The sequence below is a fragment of the Neophocaena asiaeorientalis genome, unplaced genomic scaffold (genome assembly GCF_003031525.2).
Source record: "Neophocaena asiaeorientalis asiaeorientalis breed wild unplaced genomic scaffold, Neophocaena_asiaeorientalis_V1.1 scaffold152, whole genome shotgun sequence".
Lineage (NCBI taxonomy): Eukaryota > Metazoa > Chordata > Mammalia > Artiodactyla > Phocoenidae > Neophocaena > Neophocaena asiaeorientalis.
This window is the reverse complement of record NW_020185338.1, coordinates 2,507,696-2,523,181: the sequence shown is the minus strand read 5'-3', so window position 1 is coordinate 2,523,181 and position 15,486 is coordinate 2,507,696. Positions and strand designations below refer to the sequence as shown.

Genomic DNA, 15,486 nt, shown 5'->3' with positions numbered 1-15,486 from the left:
TTACCTCTCTAGGAACAACCTGGGAGGAAGCACTTAGGAAGAGCCCAGTCTAGCCTGGTTCTGCCCTTCCATTCCATTCTTCTCTGGCATTCCAGGACATACTTGGCCGTGCATGACCTCTCCCCTGGGTCTCTAGTTCCTGCTCTTGGTGTGCACCCAGCCCCTGCCCAAAGCAGAGCTAGGTGGCCTTAAAAATAAGTGCAGCTGTGGGGAGAGGGGATTGAATGCATGAGGGAACTTTTAGGGGTGATGGAAATGTTCCTAGCATGATGGTGGCATTGGTTACACTTTACAAACCCCCTTGCATTATACACCAAATTGGTCATTTTTATTGAATGTGAATTATAGCTCCATAAAGCTGCTTTTTAAAAACTCAAAGAATGTACCAGCTCAGATATGTGCATTGTATGTAAATTCTATATAAGAAAAAATCAGGAGCTGAACTCTAGTTATATATATACTGAAGTATTTAGGGGCAAGTGTATTGATGTCTGCAGTTTATTTTGAAATGCTTTAAAATAAGGTGTATTAAAGGACGAGTAGATACACGATAAAGTATAGAAAAATTTAATCGTACAATCTAGATTGCGACTCTAAAATTCTTTCGACTTTGGTGTATGTTTGAAAATTTCATTATCAAACGTTGTGGGGAAACCACGTAACTTCCGGTTTCTGGCAGCGCCAAATGACTCCTATTGAACCAATTCTTTCACAAATAAAAGTTATACGCTCTGGGGTGGGACTTATACCAGCCACTGAAAGCGACCAAAAGCAGGCAGAAAAGAAGAGAGTCAACGACGGAAAGAAAAGCACTCCACTGGGTGAGTTTCCTGTCTTTTCACCACTTTGGGCCTGAGGTCAGGTTTTAGTCTGAGGTCAGGTTTATGCATGGCAGGTAAACCACCCGTGGGAAAGCTACAGTCTTCTTGGCTTGGAGGTCCAGAGTACAGGGTTTGGAGCATCCACAGCCTCTGAGAGTGAAGAGGGAAATAACAGAAGAAAGAGCGAGAGGGGATTCCCGATGTGTTTGTAAACTCTCCTCACTGGCTGACCGCTGAACCCTCCGTGCGTGGCTAAGGCTAGAAGAACTGAACTAGAATTTGAGATACTTCCCGCTGTAGAGATAATTCTGCAGTTGAGTTCAGCCAAGTTTACTGCCTGATTAAGAAGTATTGTTTTTAGAGGAACAGAATCCAGAATTTCTCCATCATAAATTATATACAGCAGTCACTAGCCACATGTGATATTTAAATATATTAACATCAAATAAAGTTAAAAATTCAGTTCCTCACTTGCACTCGTCACATTTCAAGTGCTCGGGAGCACCACGATGGACCACTTTATAGAACAGCATAGATACGGGATATTTCCCTCATCACGGAAGTGATGGACAGTGTTTATCTGATCAATTAAAATGTGGAGATTGTCACAACTGACCAGAAAAATGGAAAGAAAGAAGACCGAACTGCTATATGCTGTCCGTAACAAATCCACCTTAAATATATATAAGGACAGACATAGGTTAAAAGTAAATGGAAAAGATACCATGCAAATGTTAAGTAAATGAAGCCTGTGGTAACCAGATTAATATCAGACAAAATAAACTTCAAGGCAAAGAGTATCACCAGAGATAAAGACAGACATTTCATAAAAATAAAAGGGTCAAAAAAATAAATAAATAAAATAAATAAATAAAAGGGTCACTACATCAGGAAGATATAATAATCATAAATGCTTATATTAAATAACAGCTTCAAAGTATGTGAAACACAAATTGACATAATTAAAGGGAGAAATAGACAATTTGACAATCATAGTTGGTGATTTTAATACTCTCAATAATTGTTGGAATAACTAGAACAAATGTCACTAAAGACAGAAGATCTGAAAAACACTATCAACAACCTTGACGTACTTGGCATTTATAGAACACTACGTCCAACAACTGCAGAATACGTATTCTTTTCAAATGCATATGGTACATTCACTAAGAACATATTCTGGACCATAAAACAAGTCCCAATAAATTTAGGAATACTGAAACATACCAAATATGGTCCTCTGACCTGTGAATGAAAAACACTGCCTTCCTTATCAGTAAACAAAAGATGTGGCAGCCATCAAGCCACTGCAGCCACTCCCAGTGGTGCACCCTGAGGGCACTCAGGATGGGAAAGAACAGGATACTGGCCCCAGATAGCTCAGGTGCACGTCAAAGAAATGATTTCACTGAGGCCAGATGTTGCATCTTCCCATACCCAGGAAAGTGCTAAATTCATTAACTTGAGATACCCAGTTTTCTTTACCAGTAATCTTTTGGTGTTCCAGCTACCTGGTTTTTGTTGGAAAACTCCTGTATACCCTGGCTCCTCCCCTCCCTCTTCAGAGCAGTCTCTCAGAACTATCTGAGAAGCTGTGTCCTGGGCTTGAAATCCTCAGAAAGTCTGACAAAACATAATTCTTAACTTTTAGGATGTGCATTTTTTTCACTTGACCACATTGAAAATGTTATAATTTGTCTTTAAAAACAGACTTAAAAAATTAACACAGCTAAATAATTTGTGGGTCAAAGAAGAAAAAATTGGAAAATATATTCAACAAAATGATGTAGAAATACAGCATACCAAAATTTTTAGGATGCAGCTAGCCCAGGGCTAACAGAGATTTATAGCTGAAAAATGCGAACATTGGAAAAGAAGATCTAAAATTTGTGACCTTACCATCCACTGTAAGAAGTTGTAAAAAGAAGTAAAGTAAACCCAAAAGGAATTAGAAGAATGAAATATGAGTAGAAATCCCAAGTGGAATTTATCCCAGAAATGCAAGGTTGGCTTGACATTAGAAAACAATAAATGAAATTCAAAATATTAACAGAATAAAGGAGAAAATTATATGATCGTTACACTAAATGCAGGAAAAGCATTTGATAAAATTCAGCACTCATTCATGTTTAAAAAAAAAACTCTCAAAAACAAAAGTAAAAGGAAACTTCCTCAACCTGATAAAGGGTATCTATGAAAAACCCACACTGCAGTTAATGGTGGAAGAACTAAAGGCTTTCCCCTAGGATCATGAACAAGACAAGGATGTCTGCTTCCACCACTTCTAGTCAGTATTATACTGAGGTCCTAACCATTGCAGCATGACAAGAAAAAAAAAGGTAAACATCAGAAAAGAAGAAGCAAAACACTATTTCAGATGCCATCATTATTTACATAGAAAATCCTAAAGGGGGACTTCCCTGGTGGCACAGTTGTTAAGAATCCGCCTCCCAGTGCAGAGGACACAGGTTCAATCCCTGGTCCAGGAAGATCCCATATGGTACGGAGCAACTAAGCCTGTGCGCCACAACTACTGAGCCTGTGCTCCAGAGCCCACGAGCCACCACTACTGAGCCCAAGTGCTGCAACTGCTGAAGCCTGCGCACCTAGAGCTGGTGCTCCACAACGAGAGAAGCCACCTCAATGAGAAGCCCACACACCGCAACGTAAGAGCAGCCCCCGCTCACCGCAACCAGAGAAAGCCCAGGCACAGCAATGAAGACCCAACACAGCCATAAATAAATAAATAAATAAATAAAAGAAAATCCTAAAGGAATCAACTACTTCAGCTAATGAGTGAATTTAGCAAGGTTGCAGGAACCAAGTTAATTTGTAAAAATCATTTGCATTTTTACATACTACAGCAAACACTTGGAAAATAGGATCTTGTTATTTCATTTACAATTTCATCAAAAAACCAAAATACTTTAGAATAAATTTACAAAGATGTACAAGATCTCTACATGAAAATTTGCTAAGTCTGAAATAAACTGAGGGCTATACCTCATTCATGAATTAAGATGTCAATTCTCCCTAAAATAGATCTGACACAATCCTAATCAAGATCTCACAAGGTTTTTTCTGATGAAATTAACAGGCTGATTCTACAATTTTTATGGAAATGGTAAGATGCTATAATACCCAAAGAAAATCTTGATAAAGAAGAGCGAAGTTGGAGGACTCACACTTCCTGACTTCAAGACCGATTATAAAGCTACAAGTAATCTAAATACTGTGGTATTCTTATAAGGATGGACAAATAATGAGCAGGATACAGATTCCTATAATAAATTCACTTTTGTCTTTTCAGCAAATGACACTCAAATAACTGTATAGCCACACGGACAAAATATACCTCGACTCTTTTACCTCACGCCATACAGAAACAGACTTAAGATAAATCATTGACCCACGTACAAAAGCTAAAACTGTAAGATTTCTACAGGAAAAAAAACCGTAAAACTTATGCAACCTTAAGGGAGGGGATGATTTCTTATTACACAAAGAGATCCAAACATAAATGAAATGATTGATAAATTGGGCTTCACCAAAATTAAAAACATAAACATCAGAAAACATCTTTGAGAATTAGGCAATCCAGAGACTTGTCGAAAATATTTCCAAGATACATATCTGAGAAAGGACTAGTATCCTGGATCTATATAAAGAATCCCTACAGTTCAGTAGTAAAAAAGAGAAACAAATCTTTTAATGGATATTCAACAGATTTTACAATATTTCAAAAGATAAAAAAGCAGATATACGAATGGCCAACAAGCACACTAGTCATCAGGGAAATGCAAATTAAACTACAATGACATATGACAACACATCCACCAGTATGTTTAACATTAAAATGACTGATACTGCCAAGTGTTCACAAGGATGTGGGACATCCAAGACTTGTATCTTGTTGGTTGGTACAGCTACTTTGGAAAAATGTTAGGCAGTTTCTTATAAAATTAAATACACACCACCCCTATGACCCAGCAATTCCACACCTAGGTATTTACCCAAGAGGTATGAAAACATATATCCGCAAATACTTGTGCGAGAATGTTCCTAACGGTTTTATTATTTATGATGGCAAACATTTTTAACAGCCCTGGTTTCTATCAATAAGAAGAGAATGAATATTCAAACAATAAAAAAGTAGCAATAAAAGAACAGATTACTAAGGCATATAACATGGACAGATCTCAGAAATACAGTGCTTTACACAAAAGAATACATAACTGTATGATTCCATTTATATGAAGATCTAGAACTAAGCAAGACTAAGTTCTACAAAGTGAAAACAAGTTGATGGTGGAAAAATCCAGAACAGTGATTTCCTCTGTAGGAATGTGGGTAGGGGTTTGCTGGGAAGGGACATACAATATTTGGTTGAGAGGCTGCATAGGTAGGTGTTTAATTTGCAAGAGTGTACGCATTTGTGAGACCTCATTCAATGGTACATTTAAGATGTGTGCATTTCATAGTATGTAAATTTTATCCTCCCCCCAAAAATCTGGAAGTAAATAGGGTTGTGTTGAACTCTAGGTAGTAATATGCAGGGAGAACTTGGGGGGTGGGGTGAGGAGGGGGCGTGTAGTGATGTCTACAACTTACTTCGAAGTGAATCCAAACAAGATGGGTTGATGGATGGAAAGAGGGATGAATAGATACGTAATAAAGCAAGTATAGTAAAATGTTCGTTGAGAATAAGGCTATTCACTGTAAAATTCTTTCAACTTTATGTTTTCACAATAAAATGGGATGGGGGAGTAATTGCAGGACTCACCCAGTGTGTATACACATGCGCCTCCTGTAAGCGCTGCCACCTAAAACTCTTGCCCTCGATAGGCTAGATAAAAGAGGGGTATCCGGGGGTGGATAACGGGAGAGGAGTGGGAGAGGAATCCTAGCAGCATCAGGGCTTCTTACGGCAGATGTATTGGAACCCGGAAGTGTGTTTTTTTTATTCTCTGCTCTTGGGGAGTATAGGTGGGTGGCCTCTGAGCCTGGGGTCACTCTCTCGGGAGGCGAGGAAATTCTCCTTAGTTCGAAGATGCCCATGCATCTTTCCTTCTTGTATTCATACTCACTCCCAAATGCTAGGGGCTGGTGATTCCGAAGGGGCAGTGTGTGGCTGGGTACGCAGGTGGGGGCGAGATGTGTCTGAAGGGGACGGAGCGCCCTCTTCTGGCCCTGGTGGGGCCCACACAGGCCCGCTAAGCACCTGACCTGACCCTCCTCTTGAGCACTCCCGGGATCTGCGCGTCCGGGATGGGAGCGCCGCAGCCCCCAGGTGGCCCAGCAGGGAGCCGGGCATCAGCAGGCGGAGACTAGTGCTGGGGGCGGCTCCGCGCGGCCGGGAGGCGGAGGACGGGGTGGAGTCGCCACCGCTGCTGCCAGCCGAGCGGCTCCACCTGTTGCAGCGTCGGAGCGCGCGGACCAGGCAAGGCAGAGCGCGGCGTGGACCTCTGCTCCCCCCGCAGAGGGACCCGGAGGACAGTGCTGACAGAGCGGCGCGGAGGGTGCACTCCCCGGTGAGTGAGACTCGAGCGCGGCGCCAGCGCCCCTTGAAAGGCGGGGTCTCGGGGAGGGGCGCCGGCGGTTTGCTAGCGAGCCTGTGGCTAGGGTGGGGTAAAGCACTCTCAGCGGAGCCCTGTCGGCGCAGGATCTCTGGAGCCCACCGAGGCAGCCAAGCCAGGGTGCAGGAGATGGAATTCTCCGGGGTCACTGCCTCCTGCCCGCGTGCTCCTCCAGTCCCCGGTCCTTGGCAGCCTCCCCAGGAGCTGGGGCTGGCTCGCGGCGCCCGCTTCGAGCGGGCGGATCCGACACGTGGGGGTGGAAAACGCCCCCGCGCGGGATCCAGAAGCCAAGGGCGTCTGGTCGGGCAAGGCTAGGAAGCCTGCCTGGGGGAGAGGCCCCTAACTTCCTTCGCTCCGTCACTCCAACCTCCCTTTCTGGTCTCCTCCTCCAGCAAGTCGGCCCGCCGGACGCCGCGCAGCGTCGGGGGCGGGCGGGAGGTCGGAACCCGTGAACCGCGCTCTGCGCAATCCCTCTGTCCGTGCGCCCGCCCGGGACCTGCTCCAGCCTCTAAGCGCCGGCAGCCGGGCTGGTGACCCGAGAGGCCCGAGGCTCCGTGCGACGCCGAGCCTGGGACACAGCACTGCGGCTCTATCTGGGGAGGCACTTCCAGCACTAGCGGACTGAGAGCCCGCGTCCTAGACGCCAGCGGCTTGAGAAGCGACGGTCAAGGAGACAGAGACCGCGGGGCTCCGCTCACCCGTCAGCCCCCGAGGCCCCTTGCTTTGGGGGAAGGTCAAGCCCACCCGAGTTTGCCCTTAAGATGCGCCACGCCCCCTCCCCAATCTGAGCCGGGCAGGACACCAGGGGGAAGCAGCGGCTGCATCCTCGTGCCAAGCAGAAGCGGACTCTGTGCCGGGTCACTCAGCTCTTCAGCTTTTAGGAGAACTCCTAGGGGGGCGGGGACGGCGGCGAAAATGCGGATTTGAAACCGGGAGTCGAGGCGGACGTGGGAGGCGAGGCGGCCCAGGGAGCCGCGTGGCCTGGAGGAGCGTCCGGCGGTCATGGGCGAGCTGGCTGTCGCGCGGCCAGGGGCGGACTGAGCGCCGGGCCGAGACCCCACCTCCCGGGGCGCCCGGGCGACAGTCAGACGGCTGGCACGGCCGCCCGGCTTGGGGCTGCCCCCGGGGGTTTGGCTATGGCCGGCCGGGGTTGCGGCTGCAGCTGCGGCCCGGGTCACCTGAACGAGGACAACGCGCGCTTCCTGCTGCTCGCCGCGCTCATCGTGCTCTACTTGCTGGGCGGCGCCGCTGTCTTCTCGGCGCTGGAGCTGGCGCACGAACGCCAGGCCAAGCAGCGCTGGGAGGAGCGCCTGGCCAACTTCAGCCGCCGCCACAACCTGAGCTGCGACGAGCTGCGCGGCTTCCTTCGCCACTACGAGGAGGCCACCGAGGCCGGCATCCGCGTGGACAATGTTCGCCAGCGCTGGGACTTCACCGGCGCCTTCTACTTCGTGGGCACCGTCGTGTCCACCATAGGTAAGTGGGCCCTGCGGGAGGGCGGTGGGGCGGCCATCCTCGCAGGCGTTTTTCTGGCCCGGCGCTTCGAAGGGCGTGACCGCGCTTCCCAGCCCTGCATTCATCCACCTCCGCGCTAGGCCAGGTGGCACCGATGTGAGCTGTTGCCTGATCCACAGGTGGTATTGCCTGCCTGCTTCTTTAAGTGAGGTCCACGGACCAGCTGTGTCATAATCACTTGGGAGCTTGTTATAAATGCAGTCTCAGCCCCTCCCCAGACCACTTGAGTCAGAATCTGCGTGTTAAAATCTCTAGGGAATTTGAGTGATCCTTAAATTGGAGACGTTCTGCTCTGGGAGTGTTCCTAGTTAAGGAGACTGAGCTTGAATTCATGGAACATTAGGGAGAAAGCTTACAGATCGGGACAGGAGCCTATAAACATTAATTGAGTTAGTACCATGCGTGAGGCACTGGTCTGAGGGGGAGAAACAAATTTTAAAAAGACTGTCCATGACTTAAAACTTAATAGAGAGAAAAAATAGATCGAAAACGAGATTGGAAGTAAGGAGGCAAGAGTGCTAATGAGGATGGAAACTGTTTTCTGCCAGGAGAAAGCAGGTGGTGGTGGGGAGAAGGAACCTATGGGCTGAACCGCTAAGTGTTGGCCTGATTGGGCTCTGGAAACTAAAAGTGCTTTACACTCCGGAGGAGGAGAGAATTGCGTTCAGGGTCCAGTGAGCTCCCTGATGTGTAGGGAGTAGTGGAAGGAAAGCTAGGGGAGTCTCCTGGCTAATGGGATGGAGGGGGGAACTCTAGTGACAGACTCAGGAGCTAGAGCTTATCTAGAGGCAATTGGAGGCTATTGAGAGTTTTTGAGCAAGCGTGTCTCATGGCTGCTGTCAGTTATGCCTTTATTACCAGCAGAAGGAAAAAGATTGGGAGTCGGCACCACACTCCTAAGGACTGTTCATGCGTAAAGCATACTTGAGTGATAAGGGGGTTGGGAAGGATGCTGTAGAAATTCTGAAGAAAGCAGAGAGCTGGAGCGGAGGAGGGGGCTTTGAAAGGCTGCGCAGAAAGGGAGCGGCTCCCGGCTGGCTGCCGGAGCACCGGAGCCGCAGCAGGGCCGGCAGGGGGCTGTGCAGGGGCTTGGCTGCCGTAGCCCCTGTGCTGACTGGCAGAGCTGTCAGTGAGGCGGTGACAAGGCGGACTTCTTTGAAGCTCCCACGCAAGGTTGTCTTTGGTAGACGTTCTTCCAGGAGAAGGAACACAAGGTACAACAGGGATCAGCCTCAGGCCTGATTAGTCAAGAAAGACTTCCCAGGGTTAGTCTAGAAGCCCAGGGCTTCAGGTGGTGAGTAGGAGGAAAGGTGGGGAGGACTGGCCTGATTCCAGATACACGGGCTACGTCTGAAGTGCTTTGTGCTGAACTGCCCAGCTCACCACCGCAACCCTCTCTTATTTCAGGTGGCCCTGCCCATCCGTGGGCCATTATGACACCACAGTACCTGGGTATCTGGTAAGAAAGACTTTCATAGCATTCTCCACGATGACCAGAACACGGGCCCTGACGGGGATGGAGACAGAGTAATACCCTCCACAGCTCTCTCCCCCAGCCCACATTCTCCACTGGACTCTCTTAGCAGAATTGCCTAAGTCCTCCCATTTCTCAAAAGACAGTTCCAGAACTTCTATGTAGGGAGGACTTGGGGTGAGCAAACTGATTGGGAAGGGTTGCTGCGGAACTTTCTTTGAATCTGCTATGTCTGTGTAGCTGGTACGGGGTTTTGATTTAGATTATTCATTTGGGGGTGGTTTTGGTGGGAGATTGGGGAGCTAAGTCCTCCCCACGCCCTCCACAGGCCCCCCCCGTTTGTACTTCCCATGGCCATGGACGTAGGAAGGAGCAGAGTGTGTGTAAAGACTGGTAAACACCAATGCCAGAGGAACCGCGGATGTCGTGGATGGGTGGGCATATAAGCACACAGTCATCCGGGGGTACAAATAGAATAATGAAGCCTGATGGAATAGAAGAAAACCTGGACCGAGAGTCTGGAGTTGGAGCTACTGACCCTGCCTGTACGTTGGGCCGGTTCCTTAACATTCTGAGCCCCATCCTTCTCTTCTGAGATACCTACAAGTGCCCACCTGGTATCTGGCACATTGTAGCTGTTGAGTAAATATTAGTCCTGTCTCCTTCCCACACCCTGCCCCTAAAGCCCCTCTTGCAGGGTTCTTGCCAGGGATGATGAGTTCATATAAGTGAATGTTCTTTAAAAAGGACAAAGCGCTATGTAAGTATGGGCTTATTTTTACTTTCTCATTTCTCACATGTCCTTAAATTGTTTCATTAATCGCTGATGTAATAACAGCACTTGCAACCCTTTATTGGGGTACATAATTAGGCACATACTGTGATTATTATGTGAATGTGTGATGCAGCTAATTTCATCGATTAACCACAATTTCAATCAACACAATTCAGATATGTAGTATGTGATTCATATGTGTGAAGTGTGATTATCCCTGTTTTATAGATGAGGAAACTGAAGCTTCATGTTCTTTGTGAAATAAAGAAGAAAAAAAAACCATCTGTAATGACATCACCTAAAGTTGACCATGGTTGACATTTTGGTCATTTTTTTAAATTGAAGGTTAGTTGATTTACAATGTTGTGTTAGTTTCAGGTGTACAGCAGAGTGATTCAGTTATACATACGTATATATCAGTTTTTTTCAGATTCTTCTCCCTTATAGGTTATTACAAAATACTGAGTATAGTTCCCTGTACTATACAATAGGTCCTTGTTGGTTGGTGCATTTCTTTCTATTCTTTTTCCCTATGGACACACATATGTACATATGTATTTTTCTAAATTTGGATCATATTCTATAAACCCTTTACATCTTGTATTTTAATCGTAGTATTACGTGATGGTTTTTTCTTCTAAAAATTAGTTCCACTCTGTTTTATTCTGCAAAGGTGTTGAGGTAACAGATAACAAGAAAGCATACAGTAGAATAATCATAAAATGTAAATAAAACCTCAGAACTAGGAAAAACAGAAGAACAGAAATATGGAAAGCAGTTGGATCTAGGAAATCGGTAGAGAGGAGCTTTGTCTTAGCTGAAGTTCCCTCAGAAGCAGCTTCTGAGCCAAGAATTTGAGTGCAAGCAGTTTACTGGCAGATTCAAGGGAGACGGGGAGGTGAAGGAGGAAGTGATACAAGAGAGGGAAGTCAGTCAGTATAGGGTATGGTATTAGGCAGAAAGCATAGTGGGCAACTGATCCTTAATCTCAAGTGGAAGCTTGAGAACAGTACAGAGCTCATTAACCAGACTTACCCCAGGCAAGGGAGCTGGGGTATTTATACACCCACACTAGTCAGAAAGTGGTTAAAAGCTGCTTGGAGGGTGGGGGAACCACAAAAGTATAATTTCCAGGTACTTCTGTCCTGATTTTTCATGGACGGCCCAAGAGTAGCCTTCTGATAAGATATAGGCACTGGCCATTTGAAGTCAGGCCAGTGTGTCCAGAAGTGGTAAAGGAGATGCCAGGGGGTGAGGACTGAGTACCACCAGCGACTATTCAAGCTTCAGATTTGGCTGCAGGCTCCATGGCGGAGTCATGACCCACACTGGAATTTTTTTTTTGGCTGTGTTGGGTCTTCGTTGCTGCACGCGGGCTTTCTCTAATTGCAACGAGCGGGGGCTACCCTTCGTTGTGGTGCGCAGGCTTCTCATTACTGTGGCTTCTCTTGTGGCGGAGCACGGGCTCTAGGCATGGGGGCTTCAGTAGTTGCAGCACATGGGCTCAGTAGTTGCGGCACACGGGCCCTAGAGCACGGGCTTCAGTAGCTGTGACGTGCGGGCTCAGTAGTTGGCGGCACGTGGGCTCTAGGGCACGTGGGCTTCAGTAATTGTGGCACGCGGGCTCTAGGAAATGCGGGCTTGAGTAGTTGTGGTGTGCAGGCTCAGTAGTTGTGGCTCGTGGGCTCTAGAGCACAGGCTCAGTAGTTGTGGCACATGGGCTTAGTTGCTCCGTGGCATGTGGGATCTTCCCGGACCAGGGATTGAACCCGTGTCCCCTGCATTGGCAGGCTGATTCTTAACCACTGCACCACCAGGGATGTCCCCACACTGGAATTCTTAGTAGACAAAAGGAAGCATACACCTTTCCCCAATATGCAATTCTCAAAAATATTTTCCTCTTGGGATTTTATGTGGGAAACATTGCATAGGACAGTGGGTGATGCTCACAAACAACAGTTTCCTGGAAAATGCAACTGAGGATTTCATGCAACTGTTGTTTAATTTAAAAGTCAGAGCAGAGTAAAAAACACTGTGGCCAGTTTCTCAGAAGTTTAAACATAGAACTACATGTGACCCAGAAATTCCACTCCTAGGGAATATATATCCAAAAGAATTGAAAGCAGAGACTCAGATACAGGAACACCTCAGAGATGCTGCGAATCCGGTTCCAGACCACGGCAATAAAGCGAATATCACAGTAAAGCGAGTCACGTGAATTTTTTTTGGTTTCCCAGTGCATGTGAAAATTATGTTTTCACTGTGCTGTAGTCTGTTAAGTGTGCAACAGCATTATGTCTAAAAAATGTATATACCTTAATTTAAAAATACTTCATTGCTAAAAAATGCTAACCACCATCTGAGCCTTCAGTGAGTCATAATCTTTTTGCAACAGTAACATCAAAGATCACTGATCACAGCCCACCGTAACAAATATAACAATAATGAAAAGGTTTGAAATATTGCAAGACTTACCAAAATGTACGCAGAGACACGAAGTGAGCAAATGCTGTTGGAAAACTGGCATCAATAGACTTCCTCGTCACAGGGTTGCCACAAACCTTCGGTTTGTAAAAAACACAATAGCCGTGAAGCACAGTAAAGCAAAGCACAGTAGAAAGAGGTATGCCTGTGTTTGTACACCAGTGTTCATTTCAGCATTAGTCACAGGAGCCAAAAGGTGGAAGCAGCCCAAGTGTCTATCAGCAGATGAATGGATAAACAAAATGTGCATACATACGGTGGAATGTATGGACAACGCAGATGGACCTTGAAAATATGATACTTAGTGAAATAAGCCAGACACAGAAGGACAGATACAATTCGACTTAGATGAGGTGTTTAGGATAGGCAGATTTCATAGGGATGGAGAGTAGAATAGAGGGTACCAGGGACTGAGGGAAGAAGGGAAGGCTTCTTTAATGGCATTTTTGTTGGGGATGATAAATAAGTTTTGGATATAGATAGTGGCGATGGTTATACAACAATGTGAATGTATTTAATGCCATCGAATAGTACACTTATGAATGGTTAAAATGACAAATATTATGTATATTTTACCACAGCATAGAAAGAGCAGAATATTAAAACACAACTCAGGGAGTTGATTCTGAAATAGGCTGGTGACCAGACTTGAAACAAGAATGAATTTGAAGTACTCAGAGAAGTAGATTGACGTTATACTCTGTAAGTGATCTTCTGTAAATATCTTTTTTCTCTCAAATAGGCATTTGTTAGGCATTTGTTTTTGTGTTTGCCTGTGTATTTATAACTCAGCTTCTGTCCACAAAGGATATGAGATCATTTGCATATTGATATGGTCAGGGAAGCCTTAAGCCTTGGGCTACCCCGTCATCTCAGTAGCTTAACACAACAAGAGTTTACTTCTTACTCACCCAAAGCCCATTGCGGGCGAGGTGCTTTACCAGGACAGTTGTCTCCTGGGTTGGCCCAGTGTTCCAGGATTCTTTTATCTTGTGGCTGCTCTTTATCAGCTCATGCCTCCAGTACTGCCCAGGAAGGGACAGAAAGGGTTGAAGAGTGTAGCCACCTGCAATTAAACGGCCACCACCTGGAGGTGACAAGAAGTCACCTCCACACGCGTTTCATTGGCCAAATCAAGTCCCATGGCTACACCCAACTTCAAGGATGTAAAGGAGCACACTCCTCCCGTAAGTCCAGAAGTGGATAAGACTTGACCTCGGTGAACAGCACGGATGCCTACCGCACATATATGCACAGTGCACTAGAAATGGATACTAATGGATTTAAGACATTGGGGAGATGAGAAAACATGAGTAGGATAGGACAGTTAAGCCACAAATTGTTAATACACAGAGATATATGTCAAAAGGACCCACGTAATTGCCAGATTTGGCTGTGAGTTTTCCAGTTGTTGAAAGAAAGAGGCAAGGGCAACCATTAAATGGTTCCTTTTATCCAGGCTGGCTGCTTGGAAGACACCCAGCTTTTGTAGATGTGAATAAAAATTTCTCCTATAGATTGTCGTGAAAGGGACAAGACAATGTAATGAGTAGTCTTCTCCACTGCATCTCAGCTGTGAAAGACAACCCTGTGCTCCTGCATGGCATAGCATCCCTCAGTACAAGGTGCAGTTCCATAAAAGCCCCTCTGCCTAAGTCCAAGGTCATGCAGGGCGGTGTCCAGCTTCCAATTGTGTGGTCCAGTAAGAACGTCTAGAATTCTCTACTGGCGGTTCCCAAGGTTCACTGTCCATAAGAACTTACCTGAGGGAACTGTGGTGCTTGTTAAAATGCAGCTGTTTGGATCCCCCTTTCAGATACATTTTAAGAAACTTCCCCAGATGGCTCTGATAGAGGCAGAACAGGAAGCACACTTGAGGCATGTGTGATAGGAGTTGGCCTAGGGTTGAAAATTGAGACCACCGCCAAGGATTCTCGCTACTCAAACAGTGGTCCGTGAATCAGCAGGACCAGCATCACCTTGGACCTTGTTAGAAATGCAGGGTCACAGGCCAGCCCCAGACTACCTGAATTAGAAGCTGCTCTTCAACAAACCACCTGGTGAATTGTAGCCACGTTAAAGTTTGAGAACTCGAGTCTAGAAGGCTGTTATGTGATGTTGTGATGACCAGGGAAGGCCCCTCCCTGAGCTTTGAAACTTAGGCAAGCCGGTGGCAGGACTAGAATGGAGAGGGGTGAGATGTGCTTGTCTTTTGCCTTGGTGGACCTCCTCACCTGCTGGTGGTTAAGGAGGCAAGGGGAACATTAATTTAGAACAACACTGGGACTTCCCTGGCGGTCCAGTGGTTAGGATTCCATGCTGCCACTGCAGGGGGCCACAGGTTTGATCCCTGGTCGGGGAACTAAGATCCCACATGCTGCGTGTCGAGGCCAAATAAAAACAAGAAGGGAAAAAAAGGCCCAAATGAGATAAGGAAAAACTCTTGGAAAAAAAATCTAGAACAACACTATCAGATGCAGGAATATGCTGCGTCTGAGCTGAGAAAGTGACTCTGGCTTGTACGGATCTGGGAAGCTCAGGCTCAGAGATGACCAGCCCCGCCTCAGTGGTGGACCACTCAAAGTAGACGACCAGATCTTCAACACAGTTTTATTTATTTTAACTAAACAGAGATGATCACAGTGGCGCCCCTTTTTGGACCTGGGTGTGGTTCATGATTAGCACCTGTTTAGTGGTATTCTTTCTACAAGGCTCTCGTGGGGTTCAGGAGCTGGGCAGACAGGTATGTGATTTGGCCTGGCCAGTGTGCACACCTCTGGGGTGCTGAACTGGATGTTGTTTTCAGAATCGTGTTTTTTTTTCCTACATGGAAAGAGCTTT

The 15,486-nt window shown here is 46.3% G+C and overlaps 1 protein-coding gene across 1 annotated transcript in view; it reads left to right on the top strand.

The window, feature by feature from the left end:
- The first annotated feature begins 7,090 nt into the window (after window positions 1-7,090).
- Window positions 7,091-15,486, top strand: part of KCNK13 (potassium two pore domain channel subfamily K member 13) — a 105,945-nt gene continuing 97,549 nt past the window's right edge. The window contains exon 1 of the mRNA XM_024736332.1: window positions 7,091-7,873. Coding sequence (XP_024592100.1) covers window positions 7,534-7,873 — 340 coding nt within the window. The 5' untranslated portion in view covers window positions 7,091-7,533. The remainder of the gene's footprint in view (window positions 7,874-15,486) is intronic.